Source organism: Castanea sativa, chromosome 12 (assembly GCF_040712315.1).
Source record: "Castanea sativa cultivar Marrone di Chiusa Pesio chromosome 12, ASM4071231v1".
NCBI classification, from domain to species: domain Eukaryota; kingdom Viridiplantae; phylum Streptophyta; class Magnoliopsida; order Fagales; family Fagaceae; genus Castanea; species Castanea sativa.
The window spans coordinates 27,332,977-27,359,332 of NC_134024.1; the positions used below are offsets into that span (position 1 = coordinate 27,332,977).

The 26,356-nt window shown below is 35.5% G+C and overlaps 3 protein-coding genes across 4 annotated transcripts; all 3 read right to left on the reverse strand.

The window, feature by feature from the left end:
* Positions 1-733: 733 nt before the first annotated feature.
* LOC142620926 (UDP-sugar pyrophosphorylase) lies at positions 734-15,371 on the reverse strand. 2 transcript variants are annotated; one of them, XM_075794236.1, is made up of 18 exons: positions 15,287-15,371; positions 15,052-15,167; positions 14,750-14,854; positions 12,992-13,108; positions 11,927-12,067; positions 10,994-11,093; positions 9,345-9,472; positions 9,183-9,254; positions 8,972-9,036; positions 8,251-8,311; positions 8,031-8,148; positions 7,376-7,500; positions 6,272-6,348; positions 5,868-5,973; positions 5,604-5,663; positions 2,611-2,691; positions 2,118-2,357; positions 734-1,159 (listed from the first exon to the last, which is right to left on the reverse strand). In XM_075794236.1, exons 2-18 carry the CDS (start codon positions 15,157-15,159, stop codon positions 1,022-1,024), a joined length of 1,842 nt encoding a protein of 613 aa, XP_075650351.1. In that variant the 5' UTR covers positions 15,160-15,167; positions 15,287-15,371; the 3' UTR covers positions 734-1,021. The 2 variants fall into 2 exon arrangements, with proteins under 2 accessions (XP_075650351.1, XP_075650350.1); XM_075794235.1 differs by lacking the exon at positions 15,287-15,371 and having other exon boundaries at positions 15,052-15,247.
* A 3,474-nt stretch (positions 15,372-18,845) lies between these two features.
* LOC142620458 (uncharacterized) lies at positions 18,846-19,687 on the reverse strand. The gene is made up of 3 exons (XM_075793822.1): positions 19,268-19,687; positions 19,055-19,159; positions 18,846-18,917 (listed from the first exon to the last, which is right to left on the reverse strand). The coding sequence occupies exons 1-3, from the start codon at positions 19,685-19,687 to the stop codon at positions 18,846-18,848; spliced, it is 597 nt and encodes a 198-aa protein (XP_075649937.1).
* A 93-nt stretch (positions 19,688-19,780) lies between these two features.
* LOC142620459 (uncharacterized) lies at positions 19,781-20,824 on the reverse strand. Its single transcript, XM_075793823.1, has one exon. It carries the CDS (start codon positions 20,822-20,824, stop codon positions 19,781-19,783), a length of 1,044 nt encoding a protein of 347 aa, XP_075649938.1.
* Positions 20,825-26,356: the final 5,532 nt, after the last annotated feature.

Consider the following 26,356-nt stretch of genomic DNA (forward strand, 5'->3'; position numbering starts at 1 on the left):
TTTCTTTTACTTTCCTTCCCTCTCCATTCTCCTTGCAACAAATATATATTATCCACAAATGGTGGCATTATATTTATGGGGTATTTCATACCAATTTTGTTTCTATTTAAAAGCTGAAAAATGCAATACCACTTTGTTTTGGGAACTTCAAGGCATGCCTATTGATGGAATTATACGAAATGGGCAATTACTTTATGTATAACAATTCCTTAGACTTAGATGTAATATATTTAGTTTATCAATTAAACTCAAACATATAATTTTATTGAAGTAATAAAAAAAGACAACATTTTTTTTGGGGTATTTTATTGGTTTGTGTAATCAGGTGTATAAGTTTAATTAAGGACCTAATGTACCGCACTTAAGATATTTTAACTTAATTTTACCAGAAGCACACTTGTACATTTTCAAAGAGAGCATCATCCAGCGAAACATCAGTAAGCTCCATTTGTCACACAAATTGTGCAAGTACAATTTAGAGCAACAACTTAAATAAAGTAAATTTTATTTTCATTGTTGGAAATAAGTTATAACAAAAAAAAAATAGTCATTGGAAATTTATGTTACTTCTTGAAAAATGTAACACAAGTTTTTCCTTGCAAATGCAGAGAGAGAGAGAGAGAGTTGCAATCGCAGTATTAATTAAATGCTAACGCGTTTACAAACTTGACTGAGCACTTGCATTCACAGTATTAATTAAATACCAATGTGTTTACAGAACTCAGCACAAACCTTTTTATTCATATATGAGGGACAATCATTTTATTTTTATTTTTTATTACTCTGTCTTGAACGAGAAAAAATATACAAAGATACGTAAAAAAAATCCTACAAAATTTTTTGACAGAGAGCTCAGATCTCATTATTTGCCAAAAGAATTTTCACATCAACCTTTAGCTATTAATTAAGTCATAAAAGAAAGATTATCATAAAGGAAATTATTTTTGGCTAGAGGCAGGAATACATGATATGATAAAATTCTCTGGTTAACCTTCAGGGTTCCAAGGTGAAGTTTCCAGACTCAGTGTTTCTTTTCAAGCTGCTCTATTTTGTTGATTTTGAAACCCCTGATCCTTAGTTCCTCCGGCACTGAAACATCTTTATAATCAATATTTTCAAGCGTCCAACCTTTGTTCTGTACAGAACCTCGTACTTTTACCTGTTTAAAAAGGTAAAAATCAATTAAATCATCAAAAAAAAAAAGCATAATCAGAGGTCTAAGACGTAATCATTTCAAATACCCCTGAAAAAAAGATTGACACAGTTAACAAAATAAAACAAATTTAAATAACCAACACAAGTGACACCAACAGTGGAAAATAAACAAAATGAAGAGGTGGTAAACAGTAATGAAAAGGATATATACAGATAGTTTCTGAGATGATGTTTTTGATTAAGGAAAACAGGGTCAAAATGCAAAAAAAATCCCCTTGGGTTTGAGTTGGTTGCAAAAACACCCCAGTTTTAATTCTTCAGTATAACTCCCTAAGGTTTCCATATCCAACAAATTGACCCCTAGGACTAACTTCCGTTAGTTTTTAAGGATGAAAAAAAGACATGACTACATTAAGAGGATCCACCAACTGATTCATGTCACTAATCACATGATGATCACGTAATTTTTCCATCCATTAGAGCTAATGGAAATTGGTCCTAGGGATCAATTTGGCAGATATGGTAACCTTAGGGAGTCATAAGGAAAAATTGAAATCTCGGAGGACGTTTTTGCTACTAAATCAAACCCCAAGGGGTGTTTTTGCATTTAGGCCTAATATATATATATATATATATATATATATATATATATACACGTGTGTGTGTGTGTGTACACACACTCGTGTGCGTGTGTTTAGAAAGAGCACTGATTACAAATTTGGGAAAATAACACTAATTAGGCTATATTTGCTACACTCATGATAATAAAGAGACTTTTTGAAGGGTATAACTTGGAACATGTAAAACAAATGTATGTTCACAAGGTAAAAGAAAAGTAGCATGCAACCAGAAACCTGTCAAGGAAAGAAAAATAAAGAGAACATCAAATTTCGCCACATGGGCAAGCTGTGTCTATTCGCAATTTTCTAATCCATCTTTGCTATCAGATTGTCTTAACTTACCTCTGCATCATCAACAGCGTCAATGAGCAGAGCTCCATCCAAGGAGAGATCCTCAAGAAAGACATTACGTCCCTTAATGACCATGGTTGACCTCTGAGAAATGGTGCTACTTCCACAAACTTTTCTTTTGATTTCTGCAAACGTAAGACCCCATTTTGGCTTCCATGTAATACGAGGCCACACTTCTACCTCTTGCCCATTGAACACCTGTACTACAGGATCGGCAACTTGGACACCAACCTGGTAGACAGACAAAAAGAACCCCCATAATTCAAACACAGAGAGAGAGAGGTTCAAACTTTACAAGCACTCTAGATTTGTGTAGATTATGTTGCATTATTTTTCAGGCAGTCCTGTTTACCAACAACTGAACTACTCACATTTCACATCTACTAGAGTTTACACATAAAGTTAACACGGTGGTACAATGGCAAGTGCCCTTAGTCAGCACCATGATTAGTAACACTAGATAATAAATTATGATATTACTTACCTTTCTAAGAATAAGGCTGTTTGCACGATAGATGGCCATTTCTCCTGAAGTTGCACTATGATATGGATTTCCTTTTGGTACCTTCAATTAAAAATTTAAGTAGATGATAAGAATAAGAAATAAAATCAAACTGAACTTAAACCCAAGTTCAAATTTAAACCTAGTTAAGAAAAGAAGATAAAGGAAGTGGAATTGCTAAACACTTAAACCATTCAAATAATAGTCTTGTGCAAAAAAATAAAATAAAGGTAAACAAATACTTTCAATATTGACAGACCAAGGTTTCTGGATGGAGGCAGCATGGAGTTACCAAAAAAAGGGAAATGCATGCATAAATATGAATGAGTAATAAAAAAACAGATATATCTATCCATAACAAGTAACATGAGTGGGTTATTCAGTTTCATTGTCAATTGTTTTCAGAGTTATGACCACAATATATACAAGCCCTAGAAGATAAATGAAAAGAGTACATTATCTTTCAGGGTCATCTTTTCTGTTAATAGATCGGCTTGAGCTACCAGGAGGTTACATGTTATACTGAAAACTTCCAGGGGGAGATTCCATGATTTATGGAGAAATCACAGTGGTTTTGTGTACTTTTTCACCATTTTACATATAAGTGATAAATTTTTAATTAAAAAATCACAAAAAGAAGTGCTATTCTAATTCATGGGGTGTATACAAAGAAAGAGTAGAAAACAATAACAAATTTGAAGAACAAATAAATTAAATTCTGAACAATAATCATTTGAGAAGTCCATGAAATGAAAAGTGGAGAATTGAATGGAATTTTATGTCTACTCATCCAAAGTCTTGAGAAAAGCAAACTTGATAGGTGGCACCGGTGACTTCCTTCACTCAAAAGTAACACCAGATTAGGCATAATGAAGCTACCATTCAAATTTCACCACTATTGAGTTTTGCCCAAATTCACCTTCCAAGAGGCCAACATAGCTGTAACTGAATTAGACATCATAAGAGTAGATCCCACAACTCCAAAGAGACAGAACAATATCAGTGACGATTTTTTATTTATTTATTTTATTTTATATATATATATATATATATAAGTAATTAAAAATTTATTGATATAAAAAAAAGAGTCGCCCAAGTATGTAGGGAGTATACAAATGGGGACCATACAATTAATCAATTACATAAATCTATCAAATCAAGAACAAACATCCAATCCAACAAAGTTATTAAAAAAAATAATTTGAGAACAGGCTTAGTTTTCTCTGTATCTTTGAGACTCTACTTGTTCCGCTCCCTCCATAAACACCATATCAAGCAATGTGGGGGCAGCCATCCACAAATGACCATTCTGATGACAAACAATATCAGTGAAGATGATCCGCGTACTCCCCATTGGATTTACACATACAATACCAATCCACAATTATTACCCCCCATTTTTCTCAAATTATCCGTCATTAGAATTTTCCCTAACACTGCAATCCAAGTGTAAGAAGTAACTTTAAGTGGAGCTCTAACCTTCCAAATGCTCTCCTCCATGGAAAGAGGCAACCCCTCACCTCCAGATCTTAGTACCCTATAAAAGTTTTAACTTGGAATCCATAGTTAGTTGACGGAAGCCACAGCATTCTATCATCTCCCTCTTGGTCAACATTAACTACATACAACACATTATAAAGTAATCCAACAATTCTACCTCCCAATCCTAGGCTACTCTAATAAATCGAGATTCCAAGGAAGTTTTCCATTAAGCCCTTTCCATATTTTCTATTACAAGAGCATCTCTGCCTCTAGCAGGTCTGTACAACTCAGGGTACTTGTCCTTGAACTTATTGTTACCAATCCAGTGATCCTTCCAAAAATGATTCTGGCACCATCACCCCTAGTTGAGAATGACCAATTTTGTTTTGTCCATTTCTTATGTTTTTCAATAGGAGCCTTGCACAACATCATTACACCATTCATCCTAAACAATACCATATTTGTTGTCAATCACCTTCCTCTACAATCTGCCCCTTTCCTCACATAAGGCCACAGCCAATTTCCAACCAAGGCTTGATAAATAACAAAAGTTTTCTAATCCCCACACACTATCATAATCTATCAAATGAAATTTGTTTTCATCTCCAATGCCACCCCAAAAAAGTGCTGGGCAGTAGAGTTTGAACCCAGTGCCCAAGCACCACAAGAGGTGCTGAACTAGGTTTCCCTCGAACCCCAAAAAAGCATTTTGAGAGCTGGAAATTACCTTTTCTAACATCTATGTCAACCTATTTTCCAAAACCTAGCAAATATTTTGAAACACTACCAAACAGACTAATAGGCCTGAAAATAAGTTCTGTAAAAGTATAGTTGTACCTGGAAAAAAGTGAGGCTTTAAGAAGTTATATCTAGACAAAAATAAAAAATAAGTGTAGCTAAACAAGGACTTAAAAAACATTTAACATCTTTGGAGGCACTTGATAGCACAATTGTAGATCACACACTGGTTAATTTAAGAATATTAAGTGAATTAATCATAACACTGTATCAAGCAATCTATGTATGGGTACAAATATCTAATATGGATGATATAATTTCCAGGATGGTTCAAACAATTGTTTCAACAATGGAAGTGCGTTACTGACCACAAATTTGCATAAAATGAGGCAAAACTTCTGAATATCTTCTTTAACAAAACCATCACATTGTGTTTACCACTTGATAATTGAGGATCTCTTGTATGGAGGGGCATATATTGACCATATAAATGTATGTAAAATGTAGTCATAGAAAAAAGGGGGTAGTCTATCTTATACTATGGCATGAATTTTAATTAGTTCCAACATCATAAAATCCCAATGCCATCAATTAAGGAAATGCACTGTATCACACTTTTATAAAATAAAAAAATTATTTAATAAACCATCAGATTAGAATATAACTTGTCTTAGTCAAAAAAGAAGTTTCATTTTTTTTAGAAAACCCTCCAGAATAGCATTCTAACAAACAAATTATTTACACAATATTCTTACCTTAGCAGCATCCTCAGGGTTGTTCTTCACAGGTGCATAAGCAAGCCATGCATCCATCACCTAATCATTGCAGAATAACTATTGAGTAAACAGTGAGTGTCACAATAGTGGCAATGCCTTTATAGCATACACCATCACAAAACAATGTGAAGTGCTTTTATAAGAGGGCAAAACACCAAATCCATCTAAACATCTAGGCAATCAAATTTAAATGGTTTCAACTTGCTGAAAATCCACTTATTCACTCAAGAAAGAATAAATTACCGTAAATCCAACTCTTGCTGATGGAGGCAAAGTTTTTGGATAGTCTTGCATCATACATTCTAGTCTTGTCGAGGATTTAAATGAAGTTTTGCTAGCATCTTTGTATCTGCAGTAAGATGCCATAGAATATAGGATTTAATGATAAACAAAAAGTAGAACTAGTATGTATTTGCAACATTACACACACACGCACACAAAGATTTTAGGAGTCTGTTGACACCAAACAAGACCATTTTGGTAATTCATGTTCTCTCAATGCCCATCGTGCTTGCTAAAAACCAAGTCAAAAGATAAAAATGCATTTATAATATTTTTAGATATTTATAACTGAAAGCACTTAAACTTAGTAGAAAAACCACATAGATAAATTAGAAGTTCTAAGGTAGCAAATACAGAAGACTTACTTTGGATTAACAAACTCCTTTATAGCACCTCCAGTTTTTGTGAGTTCGTCAATGTAAGGACCAAGTTCCAAAATCAACTGGGAAAAAAAAGAGACAAACAAGTCAAGCCTAAGCATACAACAGTTCCTTTAAATAGATGTGCAGTATATCCAAATCTGAATCAAATACTGAAAACAAGATATATGATATTGTAATCTTATGCTAATTCAATGATACCTTTGGTAATATTTATTAGAATAATGTTAAATGATTAGATACGTGATTTGCTAATAGAGGATGTAGTCTTGAGTTCAAATAATGTCTCCAATCTACATTCCATTAAAAAGTTAAAAATCTCACGTGTTAGGTCTCACTTACAAAAGAGAGTCTAAGCCCATGAGCAAGGGAAGGTGTTAGAACAATGCTTAAATGATTAAATTTATCATTTTCTAATGGCTTAAGCTTTTAGTACAATAGTAATTTATCAATTTTCATTTAAAAAGAAAGAATTGATGTTGTTAGGATTGGTAAATTTATCAAAAAATCCAATTAAAATTATATTTAACCTCCTTTTTTTATAAATTTTTTGTTATCATTGTGTTGTGATGACATTATTCCATGGCTACATAGATCCCAACATGCGTGGTAATGAAATTATAAATGTCTTTAAACATCCATGAGAGAGAGAGAGAGAGAGAGAGAGAGATGGGAAGAAGGGAATACATGAGACACTACTCTCTACCAATTTCCACAGTTCCACTCTAGTTCTCAGCTTTTACGCTTTGGTAACCAAATTTATGAAATTACACACTAGTTCTCAATTTTTATGCTCAGGTAACCAAATTTATTAATATGATACACTGTATTAGTTATATACAGAAGTTTTTACTGGATATATCCACCCCCATTCAGTTGCCTGCTAATGCGGTGGGGGAAATTCTGAAAACTTATCATGAAATTTTCATTAGCAGCTGAAAATATCAGTGAATTTTCCAGTATACTCAGCAGAACTCATATTAAAGTTGAAAATGCCAAATCCAATAAAAAAAAAAAAATTAAGAAGATTATAAGGGACAAACAACCCTTTTAATGGGGAAAGATTATGAATTTGTTGAAGAAGATTACTTGATTTATATTTCCTGGGAAAGGAGAATAGCCAGTCTCACAATTAGCATCTCCATCGGGATTTCCAGTTGCTCTAAGCAGAGGGTCGAGTTGATTGTATTCCACATTGATCACCATCGTCCTCCCTGGAACAATTTTATAGGTGAATGATTAAAGACTGGAATAGGAACAGTATTGTCTACACGGATGCCACAATAAATGTAAGTTTCACAAGTATATACAATGTTTTATACAAAGAATTAAGCACAGTAACAAAGTTGTAGAACTGGTAAGAATCTAGACTGATATGGCAATTTTTATCTTCCCCTGCAACACAAGGAAGAAGGCATTGAACAAATGAATTACAAGTTTCGAGGATTTTCAACATCTCTTCAGTGACATATTCTCTACTATCTATCCTCCTCTCACTCCCTGGGCCTCCTTTTCATTAAGTTTCAGGACACAGCAATTGTCTTATTGATAATGCAAACATATATATAAGACATGACTTTTGAGTCTTCATTCATGTTATTGAATGATGGGTCAGTAACTATAGCTTTGTTACTACAGTCTAAGATCCATGCAAATAACATCCAGGCAAAGACAGTAATGATGCAAGTTGACAGTAATGAACCAAAAACAAGGGAAACATGCGTTCAATAAAATAGCAATATACCATCAGCATGAGTAAGTTTGGTAATTCCTCCAATAGCTTCTTTTGCTTTGCGTGGAACAGCAAGAGAGTTAACATGGTATTGTCTGGTAGCACTTACACCCAGAGCAGCTGGAATTGCCTACACAAACAAGTAAACAATGATCAGTGCTTTGGTCTTATAATCAAGCTATAAATAATAAGACATATTTGGATTAAAGAACGAAATATTGAAACAACCAACCTTGAAGAGAAGTCCATTTGTATCTTGGAAGAACAGAACCCATCTCAATCCAGCATCATGCCTGAAATAATCATGAACCACTATTACAATCATGAAAGTGCATATTACAATGCCAAATTTGAAATCAAAACACATTACAGGACACTTTCACTATATACAGTACTAAAATTCTGAAGGTAACCTTAGGCTATTAAACTTCCAATTGATAAAAGGATTGTAAACCTATAAATTTACACTTCAGATAGGCGCACAAAAATAATGTTAACAGGAGATAACTGTGAGGCATAAATCATTATTATTGTTTACCAAACAAAGATGTAGCTATTAGCTATAGCTTACTGTTACGTAGTGGCTTTCAATCTGCTAGAAGTTCAAATATTTTTAAGTGTTCCAACCAGTATTAGATGCATGTGAGAGCACACTCACACGAGATCAATTAATTAAGAGCCCATAGTTGTAGTCAAACAAGTAGACCAAAATGAGCAGTGACAATTATACAGTGAGCTTTTTTTTCTTTTTTATTTACTTATTATTATTATTTTTTTTTTATAAATCAGCCGTTGAGGGTGAGGGGACTTGAACCCTGCACATCTCCATTGGAAACATCAAGAGGTGCTAGGTGAGTTACAAAGCTCTTGGCAACAGTTACACAGTGAGCATAAGGATGAACTCATATGGACAATAACAAATTCCAGAAACTAGACGTGCTTTTGAGAATTACCAAACTTTCAGAATGCCACTAGAAAAGAGAAGTGCGTGCACATCACCATGGCCATGAGGTTTTGTCTATCACAAATAGAAAAAGGTTAAGTAAACACATATACCATGAGGTTCCAAGGTTAGAGTAATTACAGAGACCTTAAAATTTATTAAAAAAATTCTAATCTGATGTCAATGACTAAATTATGAAGCACACTAAATTTGATGGCTACCTGAATTCTATATTTGTTACGTAGGTCAACTGCAAGTCTGGCATCATTATCATCCAAGCATGCAACTTTTTCCTGTAATAAATAGAAACTTAGCATTTCAATGAGGCCATTTTACATCTACAATAAGCTTTCTCCATAACACTTCAATGGCCCATCACATACCTGCTTTAAAAGTTTCACTTGCGTAGGTTCCATTCCGAAATAAGAATTTGATTCTAACAGCTCTATGGTACGTGCATGTGTGTCATCGGAGGTCATTATAACAAAAGGAATCTTTGTCTGGCAATCATCTACAAACAAAAAGCAACATTACTTCAAACACAAAAGAAAAAGATAGGAAGTAGGTTAATGCAATAATCATCCTCATGTACTAGTCTTCATTAACCAAGTGATGCCCAATTACTTAAGACATTTAGATCGATGAATAGAAATATCAAGAAAGATAAAATACAGAATAAAGATATCTGTTCAGAGGTGGAGATGGCACCTATTAAGGAAAAGGTGAGGGTGAGTCGCCCAAGGTGGTATGCCAAGTGCTAAGGAGATCAATAGTTGCACTAATGAAAAAAAGTGATCTGATTTAAGTTCCATGAAAGGGATGAGAAAGACAACTAAGACCAGGATAGAAGTCATAAAGAATGAGGTAAATAAATAAAAAGATGACAAGATGATGGCTTCAAATAGGGTAGAGAGGCGGAAAAACATATATACAGCTGACTGCAATTTTTTGATAAAGGATTCAGACAACCCACCCTAGTTAGTTGATAAAGGATTCGTGCAAACCCAACCCAACATTTTGGGATTAAGCTTACGTGAGTTGAGTGGAGTATCTAATTATGAGGTTGCAGTTGCTACCTTTGCACATAAGAGGAAAGTCTCAACAAGGTAAACGGTAGGATAATTATGACCTTTGTCTTGATGAACTGCTAATTAGAGAGATGTCAAGGAATTTATGGAGGGGGAAACTTAACGCATAATAGTTGTGGAAAAATATGGGTCCTTTAAGCAGGCCAGAACACAGATATAACCCAGGGTTGTGGTATATGGAAGAGCATCACACAGGCCTTTAGTTGGTTTTCTTTGGGTATAAGATGTTTGATAGGTTCAAGTGACTTAAATGAGTTTTTGGCAGGACAACTGAAGCAGTGAGGATTTTTTTTTTTTCATTTTTCTTCAATATTTTCTACTTAATTATTTTTAAAAATGGATTTAGTTAAAAAATAATTAGCAATTCTTGAAATGTCCTGTCTTACTGATGCATCATCTCTATGAGTGCTTGATTATGTGGAGAGCACATTCATTGGGAAGGAGTAGCCAGTTGAGCTAGAGCTAATACTCATTGGCCTCAAATTTTCAAGTACTAATTGACTGTTCATTTGTATCTTCCATTTGAACTTTTTTTTCAAAGTTTCAAGTTATTTGGTCTCACATGGTGCAACACAGAGTCTTTGAAGTATCTCTAAAAAAGAAGACAACTCTGGGAGAGAGAGGAAACTATTTAGAATGACAGAAGCTGCCTAAGGAGATGGTACTACATCCTGTTCTGTTCCTATTGGCATCTTACAGTTTTATCTGATATGGTTTTAGAGGACTCCAAAATATGACATCAGAGATAATCGGTCCTCTTTCCAGCATTCACATAGTATCTAAATTTTCTGTTTATCTTTTTGCTGTGAAGGTTTTGCACTAATGATTGATAATAAATGGTGCATGGCAATTTAGGAAAAACTGAAAAAATAAAAAACATCAAGATAGAATTCTAACCCCAGTCTCTATATATGACATGACATAACCGTTGGATGGTAACAAACCTTGTGCGAGTCTGCAGCTAGCATCTTGAAGAGCCAGAATAGACTCAATGTAATTCTGTAAGAAAAGCGTTCCTGTAGTGGTCTCTGCTGGAAGAGCCACCTGCAAGTGGTAAAGACAATCAGCTGAAGATATTGGAACCATTTTTAATCAAAATATGGGTAAATAAGTGAACAGCCTGCTAGTACAAGTGCCCTGTCGTGTTAACTATAAGACCTAGCTTTCATGTAAGTTCACATGCATCTACTAATCTAATAATGGGATCAATTACACAAAAACAGACCCATATGAGCAATGAAATTTGAACATAAATAATTAAAATGACCATATGCCAGACATAAATTACTTCCAGGGGATATTGGGTCAAGAAACATGTGCATACCAATGAGGATACAACAAGAAATGCAATGGTAAGAAGTTTTAAATTGCTTAAAATTGGGGGCAAAATGGGAGAAAATCAAGCAACAAAATATGACCTAGAGAATTTATACCAAGGGACAATCTACTAGGAGATTCAATTCAATTTAAACTTCAAAGACACCAAAAGAAAAGGAAAAAAAAAAGGGCTATAAAAGGACAATTCAGGGCTAGAAGAAGACGAAATTGATGGTTAAGTGTTAAGCCAATAAGAACAAAATAGATGTAGCTGACCCCAATGGTATATAATTATGTTGGTTGTCCAGATTGATGAAATTAAAAACATTACAATCCACCAAAGAACTAATTATAACCCAGGAGTTGTTACCTTTATTCCATTTTATTTTATAAGTAATAAAAAAATTTAGAAGTCAAAAGAACTAATTTTTGCATGAATAACAAAAAATTTTATTAAAACAAAATGACGCGAATCCAAGTCAACAGGAGGTATACAAGAGAAACACAAGGAAAAAAAAAAAGATCTAAAAGAAGTACCATAACAATTATATTGCAGTTACCTTTATTCCATTGTATCCCAGACGTTCCCCAAGCCCTCCTGCAACAAGAACAAATGCGGCTTTTCGGGCTTCCTTGACGCCCATGCCCTCAAAATTGATAAAGTTGTCATCACCATGAGTCAGAACTTCACCTTTTGGAACCTGCAAAATTATTTACTCATATATCAAACAAGTTTTATTAATCTGTTAAACAATAGGGAATTGTGGGCTCAGTACTTCTTACTGAATATCTGAACCGTATTTGTACAGATGAAGTACAAGGGGTCAAGATTGAGGATGTATGTATTGCCCAAACAAAAAGAACTCATACATACAAATGGGATTACTTTAGATGCTCCAAGTATTTACACAATTTCATTGTTTAGCTGACTAAACTAAGTCAGAAATAATAATAATAATTATAAAGCTTATGTATCACTTTGGTTTTGACGAATCAAAAGAAATTAATAGGTCTCCTCCAGAACACACCATCTGCCCTAATGGAAAAGTAACATAAACATAATTCTTTTTTTTAGAATCAATATCGCCATAATTCTAAACAGTAACAAAACTGACATTACCCTATGTTTGGATGGAGGGAGATGGAGCAGGGAGAGGAGAGAGAAGGTGGCTGGAATATATCTGGTCCAAACATACCCTTAGACAAGTACTCCATGGAACCAAGTCGTTATGTTCTAAAACTACTAGATGACATAGTATACCACACATGTCACATAGAAGGAACATGAACTTCCTAAATCCCCACGCACACCTGTAGCACTTGTGTTTTGGACTCCCTGCCTTCAGACTTGAGGTCTTTAAGAAGCACACTGGATGCTTCTGAGTGACAACAGAAAATGCTCAGGTGGCAGGGTGTACAGATTTATGCATACCAAACAATTAATATTCCAATTAGATGAGAGCACTAAAATGGAATTTGATATTATAGAATTTTCCATTTATTATAAAGTCAAACTTGCATGTCTCTGTGCAAATAGTATGCTGCATTTATGCTAGGTTTTTGTGCCAGTTTAGATTGAAGGTCTCATTCATGATTTTATAAGCATGAGATCTGTATTCACTTACGGAAGGTGTGAAGCCATCAAAAGGGTTCTTTCCTGCTTTTGAATCTGCCAAGAGTTCTCTGGCAGTTTTAATATAAGATGCCAAACCCCCAGGATAGCTTGAATCAAGCCGAGCCACCTGAAATAAAATTGCAATTAGAAGAAGAAATGGAAAGACAAATAGCTAATTTAGAATTAATCAAGCACATGAAAAGCCATTGTTAAGATCCAGTTTATTTATTTTTTATAAGTATATAATCATTTTATTGAAAAAGACTACTTCATGTACATTGAAGTAAAATAGAAAATAGTAAACACAGCGTAGGCGAAGAATTACACATGTTATGCACAAAAAGACAATGATTTTAAAAGCTCAATCATGGAGGTTTTTGTTTTTTTAATAAAACCAAAAACTCAGCCATGGAGTTACTATTAGTAAATCCCCATGCCTGAGACCACTCAAACAATGACCATTGTTACGGGCCAGGACAGAAACCAAAAACAGAACTTAAATGGAAAAAGGAGCAGGATGAAAACACAAGCTTTTTTTAAGGAGGAAAAAGGTCCTCACTCACTTAACTCATCCACAAGGCATTGGTGTTACTAAATCAAAATTCATTTTGCATTTCATTGAGGAATATATACATGCACCCAAAATTATATATATTAACAAAAGTTTTTTTTTTTTGAATTATCTGTGGGACATTTTAATGAGCAATAAGAACATGCTGGCACGTTTAATCTCAATCTGTAAATCATTAACAAAAATTTGTCTCCCTAATTAGTGGCTTCTCAAGTTTAATTCAAACCAACTCACTTATGCCATTTCAACTAATGTAACTTATGTCCAATAATCAATAAATCATAATTTTTTTTCTTAAATGGAGTACCTTAGGCCTAATAAAAATATAGGAATTTGCGCCCAAAAAAAAAGTATGCGCTCAATGTCATTAAGAGAGATCTGCCAACCACATTATTTAACATACCATCTGCATAGATTTTCACTGCACACTAATTCTTCTAAGTTCTAAACCCCAGTCACATCCGAGAACAACATTTGCTTTTTTTTTTTTAATCATTTTATTGTGCAACTCGACCCAATTCTGTTTCTTCAAAGCCAGATTAGTTTGCAAATCAAATCCCATATGGTCTTTCTCTTATGCGGAACTAGAATTTTAAGAATTGGGGAGGAGGCAAAAATAATATAAAAATTGAACCGATCTAAAAGTGCCATACAAGAAATATGGAGTTTATTTTTTTGGGGGGGGGGGGGGGGGGGGGCATCATATATCTTTCAAAAATGTCAGGTGAATTTAGGTGTAAAAATCTATTATTTGAGAATTTAGTGAGGGCTATGGCCCCCCCAACCTTCTCTATGGTTCTGCCCCTCATTTAACATCGGTTTACATGAACTTGAATATACATTTTTTCTTTCGATAATTCGATTATTATAATCATGGAGAGAAGGGATTTGAACCCCAAACGTCTCCATTGGAAACACCAGAAGGTGCTAGTTGAGCTCTTGCCGTGTATACATTTAAAATTCGCTTCAAATCCATTACAATATAAAAGAAACCAAAACCCCATATTATGAGCCAGGAACTCCTCCAATCTCACTCTACAAATTCATTCTCAATCCTAAAACAATTCACAGATTTCTATATATAGATCCACCAACCAAAAAACAAAAACAAAAACAAAAAATCCATGTGAAAATCTAAATCTTCAGATAATTCTAAATTCCCAAACCATAATAAGCCCAAAAAAAGAGAAAAGATACCTGATCAAAGAAGGCTTTTTTTTCATCATCTTCAACACCAGGCTCAGCCCAATGCTCAAACAAATGGGTCTGCCCTGTCTCTAGCAACATCTTCGCCAGCTCAATCTGCCACACCACCACCATCCCAAAAATTCGATAAACAAATCAAATAAAACACTCCCACCAAAATTGTACTCCATTATACATATAAAGGTGGAAACTTTTTTGCAAAAGTTACATGTTTTTATACAAAAACACCCACAAATATATATATATATATAGAGAGAGAGAGAGAGAGAGAGAGAGAGGAGTGAAAAGGGGACCTGTTGAGGGGAGAGAAGGTGAAGGTTGTGCTGCAGATTAGGAGCAGAGGAGGCGAAATCAGCATTGAGGTCGAGTTTTGAAAGGCTTTCTGTGGCTGTTGAAGCCATTGCTGAGACTGAGAGAATTTGGAATTCTCAGAGAGAGAAGAGAAAATTGCAATGAACTTAAAGCTACGTAAAATAATGAGAAAGACACAGCTTTTTTTTCTTTTAAGGGCAGAACTTAAATACGTACCTTAGGTACCTCACCTTTTAATTTTTTTGACACCTGTCTAGTCGTTACCACCGTCTCTTTTCTGTTTTATAGCTTCGTATCTCTCATACGCACCATCTGAAAAGAACCCAGGTTGGCTATTAGGATTCTCACTTCCAAACTCTAACAAAAGAATCCGTGCTCGAAAACAAAAGAGCCCGTTTAGTGTATATGTTTAAAAATTGAAAATTATTATTTAAAAATATTTATAAAAATACGTGTAATTAAAAAAGTGGATAAAAATACGTGTTATGTTGTTTAAAAACTGAAAATGATTGTTTGAAAACACAAACCAAACACTCCAAAGGGGCTGATTTGACAATAAGAAACTTCTCACACTCAAAACTCTTAAATTTAGGATAAAGGGGCGATTTTCTCCATTAAATCCTTTATTTACATTTGAACTCATATATGTATTTAGCAACAAAAAGAAAAGACTCATGCTATGTAGTATATAACTATGTGTTTTGCCCTCTTTTAGAATTCTATAGGGTTCTGAAAAGGACGATGAACTAAGAAAAGAAAAAAAAATAGACGGGTGTTAACGTCTGTTACTTGAATTATTTAATGAGACAGGTGTCAAGTATATTTAAGTTTTGCCCGTTTTCTAATCATGTGGATCTGAGAATATTTAAATAAAAAAATAAAACATTTTGGTCACTGAATGGTCGAAGTAGAACCAGAAAATAATGCTAATGTGGCTGACATGGCTGTTTGTTAACTGGGTCCACCTCTCATTTTCTCTAGATTCTCTCTGTTTTTTCTTCTTCTTTTCTTGGTAATTTACTAATTTTACTGTGGTAGAAATATGTCTGCACAAAATAAAAATTTTAACCGTAAAATTGTGAGAATACAATGATAAGAGAAAAGCAAAGATCCTCCAGCCAAGCTTCTAAAAAGGCAACCTATTGTAGCACTTTAAGGCTAAATATGGAATAGGACTTTACTGTTAGTTTGTTATAACGTTTAAACAGGTATAAAACTCAAGAATAATTTGCTAAAAATATATCTACAACTTTCAAAACTACTATTGTTTCAAAATCCTAAATTTTATCCTCTTTTATCTCTTCCCTTTTTAATTTTGAAATTTATGTTCTCTTTTACTTTTTCTCTAATTTCCAAAATGAAATGGCTGCAAGTTTTACCGCCAAAAGTTTTGGTTAACTACTCAAAAATATATTTTCAAATTTTTCTAAACTATTATAATAAATTTTAAAAGTTTGACACTTTTTTTCCTAACCATAGAGTCATCTACTATATATATATATATATATATATATATATATATATATATATATTCATACACATTTGACTTATCTTTTTCCTAAATATTAGCACACTCCAATTTAAATATATGCACACAACTTTTCATCCTTAAATTTTGTAAAGAGATTTTTTAATAGTTTAGAGACAAAATATGGATGAAAAATAACTTTTTTCACTAGTTTATAGACCAAAAATAAACTTTTGGTAAATTTAAGAGCATAAATTAAAAAACTTTCAATGTTTAAGGACAAAAATGAAATTTTTAATAGTTCAAGAATGAAAAACAAATTTTTGGTAAAATTTAGGAACAAAAATAATAATTTACCCTTTATTATATTTTATTTTATAAGTTGATTTGGTTTGAAAATGTACATTTCTCTTCTACATTGACAATTTTAATTTCAAATGTAGAAGATGAATTATTACCAACAATGTGATTGTGTTTATGTTTAGGTATATATTGATTTGGTTTGTTGTATTCATTTGTTTTCTTTTCAAAAACTCTGTTTATATACTTTTTTTTTTATAGGTAATAACAGCTTTATTGATAATGAAAGCATATTGAATTTACGATTGTAAACTCACTGCACTGAAAAGAATACAAACCAATCAAAAAGAGAGACTAACAAAATTAAGAAAATCAATCAAAGAATGACAATGCGTAAACCCCCAAATCCGGGACCACTCAAACAATGTCCTAAGTAGCAAAGACTTCACACAGTCTACAAGTCTCTCAATTTCCTCAAAAGTACGGGCATTGCGTTCCTTCCAAATTAGCCACATAAGACATGCTGGAACCATATTCCACACTTTTGAAGTGTGACTCCCTAACCAATTCCACCATGCAGTAAGAAGAGAAACAACATTCTTCGGCATCACCCACTGAACCCCAAACAAATGAAGGACTTCACTCCATAAGGTATAAGCATACTTACAATGGATCAATAAATGATCCACAATTTCCTCTTCACAACGACAAAGGCAGCACCAATTCACAAGAGGTAACTTCTTCTTAACAAGGTTGTCTATAGTAAGAAGCCCACCCCTAGCAATTGTCCATAAGAAGAAAGCCACCCTTTTAGGTACCTTAATACACCAAATGCTCTTCCAAGGAAAAGACACCGACGGGGATGCTAGCAATGAAGTATGAAAGAGCGCACATCAAAAACACCACTACAATTCAATTGTCATATCATGGTATCATCACCCCTAGGTAACTTGGAGGAGATATACGCAAAGAAATCATAAAAGAACCCTATCTCCCAGTCTTGAAATGCACGACGAAAATGAAAGTTCCAGCTTCTACTACCCCCATTTGGAGCATAATCAACCATTTCAGAAATCATAGCTTCCTTGTTCACAACAATATCAAACAGTGTCGGATATTAATCTTTCAAGGCAGTGGGGCTACTCCAAGGGTCATGCCAGAATCTGATACGAAAACCCTCACCCGCCGCATATAACACATGACCAAAGAAACTCTCAACCCCCTTCCTAATGTTCTTCCACATACCACAACCATGTGTCCCTTTAACAACTCTCGTACACCATCCCCCACTAGCCTCCCCATATTTGGAAATTATAACCTACCTCCATAAACGTGTGACCTCCTTCCCAAACCGCCAAAGCCACTTTCCAAGCAAAGCTTGGTTAAACAGCCCAATTTTCTCAATCCCTAAGCCACGAGACTCCACTAGCCACACAACTTTCTTTCAAGCAACAAGTGAGAATTTAAAGACATCATTAGATCTCCCCCAAAGGAAATTTCTTTGAATTTTCTCTAATCTATTCGCCACATGTTGTGGAATAGTGAACAAAGATAAAGTATAAGTAGGGAGACTTGATAAAGTACTCTTCAATAAAATAAAGCCTACCTCATTTTGACAAATATAGCTACTTCCAACCTGCAAGCTTTTTTTCCATCCTTTCAATGATAGGGTTCCAGATTAAGGAATCCTTATAATGTGCCCCCAAGGGCATCCCCAAATAAGACATGGGTAAACAGCCTACCTTACAACATAAATACGAGCTAAGGCATCAAAGTTCCCAACCTCACCAATCAGCACAATCTCACTCTTACCAACATTTACTTTTAGTCCTGTGATAGCTTCAAAGAAAATTAGAATCATACGAATATGTAATACTTGTTCCTTGGAAGCATCACCAAAGAGAATAGTATCATCAGCAAACAAAAGATGAGAGATATGCAAACAAAAGACTGGGATGTGCTTGAAATCCACTGAGAAAGCCTCCATCTTCTGTCCTTTTCAACAACCTACTCAAAACCTCCATTACCAATAAGAATAGGAGTGGAGATAAGGGATCCTCTTGGCGAAGACCATGAGAGCTGCCAAAGAAACCAACTGGAGACCCATTAATAAGCACTGAAAAACGAGCAGTAGAAATACACATCTTCATCCATCTCCCCTACTTGTCCCCAAAACCCATTCTCTCCATAAGATAAAATAAGGCACTCCAACTTACATGATCATAAGCCTTCTCAATATCCAATTTAACAATCACACCTGGAATACCACTCTTCAATCTACTATCCAAGCATTCATTTGCAATGAGAACAGAGTCCAGTATCTATCTGCCCCCAACAAAAGAATTTTGAGAGTTGGAAATAAGTTTATCCAAAACACAACGAAGTCTATGTGCCAGAACCTTTGAAAGTAGCTTGTACAAACTACCCACCAGGCTAATTTGGCGAAAATCTCTAATATTGACTGCACTAAGCTTCTTGTGAATCAAACACAAAAAGGTGGCATTGAGAGATTTTTCAAAGATACATTCTTTATGGAAGCCTGCAAAAAAATCCAAGATCTCCTCCTCAAGAACACACCAGCATTTTTGAAAGAAAGCCATAGTGAAGCCATAAAGACCAGGGGCCTTATCACCCTTAGCTTCCCGTAAGGTTGCAATGATCTCTTCCTTCTCAAACTCCATTTCTAAAGCAATCCGATCAGTTTCATCCAGATTTGCAAACTCTAACCCATCAATATTGGGCCTCCATGATTCAGTCTCTTGATACAAGGACTTATAAAAACCCACCACTTGATCATGAATAGCTGACTCTTCCTCATACAAAATGCCCTCTACCTCCACACCTCTCATAGGTTTTGTACGTCTATGAGAATTAGCAAGCCTATGAAAAAATCTAGTATTATTATCCCCTTCTTTTAAGTACAAAGCCTTCGATTACTGCCTTCAAGAAATCTCCTCCAAAGAAGCTAAATACTCAATATCAGCCTTTATCTCAGCCCTTCTTGCACTATCTGCCGGTGACAAAGTTTGCATCCCTTCTCTCGAATCTAGTTCCATAAGTTCAGATAGCAAGTATTTTTTCTTAAAAGCCACATCCCCAAAAACATGTTTATTCCAATGCTTCAAGTCTCCCTTAAGAGCCTTTAATTTACAAGCAAGAACATAACTAGGAAACCCTACAAAATGGTATTCGTTCCACCAACCTCTCACAAGATCCACAAAACCCTCCACCTTAAGCCACATGTTCTCAAATTTGAAAGAAGTTTTTCCCCTCATCATTCCACCTGCCTCCACAAGAAGAGGATAGTGGTTCGAAATCACTCTAGGAAGAGGCCTTTGAATCACATCCAAAAAATGATCCTCCCAATTAGTGGATACTAGCACTCTATCAATTCTGGACATAGAAGGGTTCTCTGAGTCACGGAACCATGTATACTCACCCCCCACCAAAGGTATATCAACCAATAAATTTCTCTCAATAAAGTTCGAGAATTTGAACATGGCTAGACTGAAAGAAGAACAACTGAGGCGCTTTGCTGGATATCTGATAATATTAAAATCACCAAAAAGACACCAAGCAGCACTCCACGTCCCTCTCACACTATCAAGTTCAGTCCACAGAGCCTCCCTAAGACCATCAGCATTCGGGCCATACACCCCTATACATATCCAAGCAAAATCGTCTGCCACACCCTTCAACAAAACAGAAACAGAAAAGCCTCCAATCATACAATCAATTTTTTTATACACCCTTGTATCCCAAGTTAGAATAACCCCCTCTGTTGTATGAATAGCATCCAAAGCCTCCCAGTCAACAAAAGGGCTACTCCAAAGACTTTTCACAACAACAAAATTGACAGAATCCAACTTGGTTTCTTGGAAACACACTACATCACACTTCCACTCCTTGATTAAATTCTTCACCGTATCCCTCTTTTGAGGATTGTTTAATCCTCTCACATTCCAAGATAAGAGTTTCAAATTCATGGACAACTAACTAAGCCCACCCCACAGAAATTCACAATCTCTTTGGTTTGTCGACTAGATTGCCCCTCATAGTTAATGGAAGAGACTAAATTCCTTAATTCCTTAATTCCTTTTTTTGATGAAGATGCATTGCGATGCACACTGCCAACTGTGGCTTGTTTTTCCCAAACTTTCTCAAGATTTTGGAATAAGGCAATGCATTGCTGCTCACATGAGTTAATAGGGAACCCATAAATTTACTAAAGCATTTGATGTTCCTCTTCACCCATACTGAAGGTTGCAGATCCTCCCCCACAAGAAAATCATCTAGTTCAGCCTCCTCTGAAACTAAATACATACCCTCTTGAGGATCCCATTTAGCCAAAGGCACACACTCCAAAGCATTCCCACCATCCTCATCATTACCTGACCCCGTGGGGTTGACCCAGTCCAGTAGCAAGATTTCATCATCCTTAGAATCAGAACCCAGCTCAAAAAGGGGGAAAAAACAATTTTTACCCAGCATATGTTGGTGACGAAGCATATTGGAAATTCCAAAAATCAATAGAGGCAGGGAAGCAGATGGTTCGGCATTGACAGGTTGCCCATCGGAGTTATGGACAGCCCCGAAATTTGGGAAGTCCTCCACTGGACCATCGGCAATCATCTCAGTAAAACCCATACAACTTACCTTAGCCCCGCTTGATTTAGGGTCCACTAGGTGACCACCGACAGCCCCAACCTTACAACCACACCCATCGGACCTTGTAAGGACACCACCTATCTCGCCGGTACCGGGAAACACCAGCAGTGGCTTCTCGGTTGAGACATGGGGGTTCGATCCATCACCAATCTGGGTTTCCGTCGAAGATGCGTGAGTTACGATCTCATCTGCCCTCTCATCGGTCCTTAGGAGGTCCCTATCCAACTCGCCGATGCTCGGAGACAACGTCGGAGTCTTCTCGGCTGAAGCATGTGACCCCGAAGCTTCTCCCACCTCCTATGACCTTCTGTTATTCAGCCGTAACATATTTTTAATGAACTCATTGTGGGCCTTAGTGGGTTTAGGCCCCTGAGCTTGATTAAAAGTCAACCTGGGCTCTAACAAAATAGGGCCCAACTTAGCTTCTTTTGGTTTAACAAAATGACTCCAACGAACCTTATGGTGAGTATTCCCATCTAAATCAACAGTAACTTTCAAGGAAAAGTGGGCTTGGGTCCATCTGGCAGAAGGGCCACGCAAGGGGCGGCTATTAATAGAAAGTTTATTTGAAACTTGAAATCCCCCAAACTCTCCTTCTGATTTAAATTCCTAGAAATATTTGGAAACTGATTCTCCAAACTTAACTCCCTTCCTGATTTCACGCTTCCATTAAGATATTTCCAATCTTGATTCTTTGAATTACCGGTGGACTTTTCAAGCCCACCACCGCCAGCAGCCACCTCCTTCCCCGGCCTAGATGCTAGTTTTCCCAAAAAGAATTCACGTAGCTTCAATTCAAAGAAAGCCCAACCTCCCTTATTCCTCCCTTTCGGGACACACAAACAACCACGTCTTGCCCCATTATGATATTCAGAAATCTCCAAAAAGAGACCACTCTTGTTCGACCTACTAGAGAGTTCCAAAATTTTATACCACTTATGGAACCGTTTGAAAAAGTGTTTCTTGCTAAAATCCCACCGGTGCAACTCTACCAAACAAGTAATGGACCAGTCCAATCCCAATCTACCAACCCGTAAAGAACCATGATGCTTACCATTTTTTTCATTGATGGAATAAGCATCCATACGAACCCCATCGAAAGCCAAGAGGAATGACTTTGAATCAATACAAAAAGAAAAGGAATGCTTTCCTACTGGTATCCCTAGTTTGGGGTAAAAAGGCTTGGTATTGGGTTTAGGCAGTAACTGTGTAAGCTTGGGATTTGAGGGAAAAGAGGGCTGGGTTTGGGTATAACGAGGGATGCACTGACCAAACTGAATTGGCCAGTAGTGCTTGTGGTGGAGGGAGGGGGTAAGGTGGAGGGGGGAGGTCGGCGGAGGGAGGTGGGAGGGGGTGAGTCATTCTTTTAGTGTGGAATATTCTGTCTATATACTTTTACAACTTGGGTGGAACCATGAAAGAAGAGTGTTACTTTTTTAGCAATCAATGGTTAATGTGGATTTTGAGTTTTTTTTTTTTTTTTTGAGAATCATGTGGACTTTGAGTTGAGTTAAAAGAAAAAATATATATATATATATAAATAATTATCACAGTAAACCTATAAAAATAAATAATAACAAAAAGTCTCATCGCGAGAAACGTGTACTGTGTTTGATGCTGCTAGTTTCAAACTAAATGCTTTAAGCTGGAACTACAGTGAGACAGAGACACTTGGGTAGGCAACCAGTACCACAATGATGTCTTGTATATATGTCAATGTCTCTTGTGAAGGTTAAAGCTTGACAAACAGTTGTGTGTGATAGAAGAGTCAAGAGTATTGTAGACTATAATCTTAATCCACAATTAGAATATAAGAACTAATAATAATTTCTATGATTGTAAACTCTCAAAGAATTATAAAACTAATGCCAAGTGTCTTGCAGTTGAGTGACATTATTTACTCTCCTTTCATAAGGAGAACCAAAGTTCATATCCACTTTCTCCATTATTATAACTATAGAACTATCAAAAACAAATTGTAAATTTAATCATGTTTATAGACAGGTCTTGAATCATTATAATTGTAAACAGGAGACAAGGAGCTAAATATATTTAGGTTTCACCTTTAAATTGCAATTTCAAATAAAAATGGGCTATCATTCTAGCCCTCAGGTAATGTAGAGTTGCTTATATTAATAAAATAAATAAATAAATAAAAACAGTTCATTTTGTTCAAACACATTGAAAAATATTTCAAACTTATAGCTACTTCAAAAAAATAATATCATTATTACTGGTATGTATTAATTAATTATAGCCTAGACAGATTAATTTTCCCAGTTTGATTGTAGATAAAGTTATTCATTTTGGTAAGCTGTATGTTTGCATAGGTGGGGGAATTAGTGTGTGTTTTGGTAATTGACTATTTATCCACTCGACACATTTTCTTTAAACCTACTCCACGTAAATGTCACGCTGTATTTTATTTATTTATTTTCTGTTGTTGTGATTGTTCTCGTCCAGGATTAGATGGATTAATTAAGCATATGCTTAGCCACGTACAAGCATATTCTCGCTTTAGAATCTTTTTCTTCTCTTAAAAAAAGATTCTTATTCTTTTTCCTTTTTCACTTCTGAGTTTAAGTGAGTGCGGTACCACTCCCAGCTGCCGATCACCCCCTTGCAATAATAATATATTACCCAAATATATATATATATATGTGTATATATTATTTGATTCTGTTTTATTATGCATTGCATAAATATATTGTCTTTGTTTTCAGATACGCTCTGTTTGTTTCAGCAATGATGTTTTCTAAAAAATGAATCATTTTTTAAGAAGCATTTTCTATAAAATTATTTCATTTTCTAATATTTAATAGCAACTTTAAATGAATTGAAAAATAACGTCCTCCTAACTTCTTTTATTTAGCTTGTTGTGAGATAGACTTGTTTTACAAAAAAAAAAAAAAAAAATTAATGGAAAACAATCTCTAAAAATAAGTCATACTTTTTATGTTGACCAAAGATAGTTTTCATTTTACTTATTTTTTTTATGATACCAAATACTAGAAAACACAAAAAACTATCTTTGCATAAGGTTTTCCATCGATACAAATGGAGCATAAATGAAAATAAAAAATTGCTACTTGTTGTGCTTATATAGTGCCATGCTAAATTATTCTTGTCGCCATGTTATATCATATTACTATATAATGAGAATTGGGCCCTTAAAAATCTTGATTACACCAAGTGGTTATATAACATATCTTTAACAAGTCTCTACACCCTCATTAATTATTAAGTAAATCTACCTAAAATTAAACTCTATTATCAATAATTTACTTTGTGGTGTTTTTATGTTTATGTCAAGAACTATATAATTTAAGGGTTTATAGGAGAAAAACTTTGAGTAGTAGCATATTGTAACTATATCAACAAAAAAAGTTTTAAGAAATTTAAAATTTTATTTCAACAAAAATTCTATTACCAAAAGTTTTAAGCAATTTAAAATAAAAATTAATATCTATTTTAATTATTTTGATTATATATGTATCACAATTTTATGTTTTAATATAGTAAAAAATTTACATAGTACATACCATATTTGCACCAAATAACTCAATATATGTATGTATTACATATCATAAAATTTGATGTGGGATGAAAACGCTCAAACCGTCCCTGGACGGTCATCACCTCGGCAGCCGTCCAGGAGTTATCCTCAGGACGAGGGTAACGGACAAGGCCGTCCAGAGGATGATAGCGAAGCTACATCCTTCGTCCAGGGGATGCGCGCGGTCTGCCCCGAGAGGACTCGTCCACATAAAGCCTCGTGGACGAGTATGCTACACTTGGAATTATCAGGCACACTCGACGAAGGAATTACAGTACGAGGAGATCATACTTAGAAGAATCTCTGGATATAATGTGACAATCCCTTATCCCACGCATAACCGTCATGTATCCGTTGTGAAGTAGAAGTGTAACTCCTAAACGGTTATGGCAGTTACGTTTAATCCTCCTTGAATCCAAGAGAGGTCCCAATTTCGATAACCGTTCATGAAGGCACTATATAAAGACTGATTCAGACAAGGCAAAGTATGTGAATTTTACTTCAAAAAAGTTGGAACTCCAAAAACATAGTGAGAAAAACTAACTTTACCATCGGAGGGTTTTTGGCCGGCAGCCCCGGTCGCCTTTGATTGGCTTCTCTTTTTTCTTCAGGCCACAGAGAGAGCAAGTGGTCCTATCAAGTCCGAAGCATCCAGCCTACTGATCTTCTTAGCATCATCAGTTGGCGCCGTCTGTGGGAACTTGAATAAGAACAGTGTTCTGTTCATTCGGTTATTTGTTCTGTTTTCAACGATTGGCATTTCCCAGACAAAAGGCTAAATGGCTAGGACGAGATCAGTTTCGACCAGTGAACTCACCGTTGGTAGGATTCGGAGGAATGAATGTACAACCTGTGGGCACCATCACGTTACCGGTGGTCGTTGGAACATATCCGCAGTAGATAACCAAGCAGGTAAATTTCCTCGTCGTCGATTGTGCATCGTCATATAATGCAATTATTGGAAGGCCAACTTTGAATAGCTGGAAAGCGGTAACCTCTACCTACCACCTGTCCATTAAATTTCCAACCGAGCACGGAGTAGGCCAGGTACAAGGAGATCAGCTAGCCGCCAGAGAGTGCTACTTGGCTATGCTGGCCGTAGACGAGCACATGCAGGCGATGAGTATAGACAGAAGGAGGGTCGTGGCTGAACCCACTGAAGCATTAGAAGACGTCCCTTTGGACGAGAACTAGCCCGAGAAGTCTACTAGAGTTGGGGAGAGCATGGAAGAAGGGGCAAAGCACGCTTTGATTCGGTTTCTGAAGAAAAACCTCGATGTCTTTGCATGGAGTC

Excerpts from the sequence above, each read along its gene's own strand:
- LOC142620458 (XM_075793822.1), bottom strand. The coding sequence starts at position 19,687 with ATGAGAGGTGTGGAGGTAGAGGGCATTTTGTATGAGGAAGAGTCAGCT. Across the intron at positions 19,160-19,267 it reads ATTTTCGCCAAATTAGCCTG|ATACTGGACTCTGTTCTCAT; the intron begins GTGGGTAGTTTG and ends GGGGGCAGATAG. Across the intron at positions 18,918-19,054 it reads TTGAGAAGGCTTATGATCAT|CTCTCATGGTCTTCGCCAAG; the intron begins GTAAGTTGGAGT and ends TTTCTTTGGCAG.
- LOC142620926 (XM_075794236.1), bottom strand. The coding sequence starts at position 15,159 with ATGGCTTCAACAGCCACAGAAAGCCTTTCAAAACTCGACCTCAATGCT. Across the intron at positions 2,692-5,603 it reads ACCCTGAGGATGCTGCTAAG|GTACCAAAAGGAAATCCATA; the intron begins GTAAGAATATTG and ends TTTTAATTGAAG. Across the intron at positions 1,160-2,117 it reads ACGCTGTTGATGATGCAGAG|GTAAAAGTACGAGGTTCTGT; the intron begins GTAAGTTAAGAC and ends CTTTTTAAACAG.
- LOC142620459 (XM_075793823.1), bottom strand. The coding sequence starts at position 20,824 with ATGAATTTGAAACTCTTATCTTGGAATGTGAGAGGATTAAACAATCCT.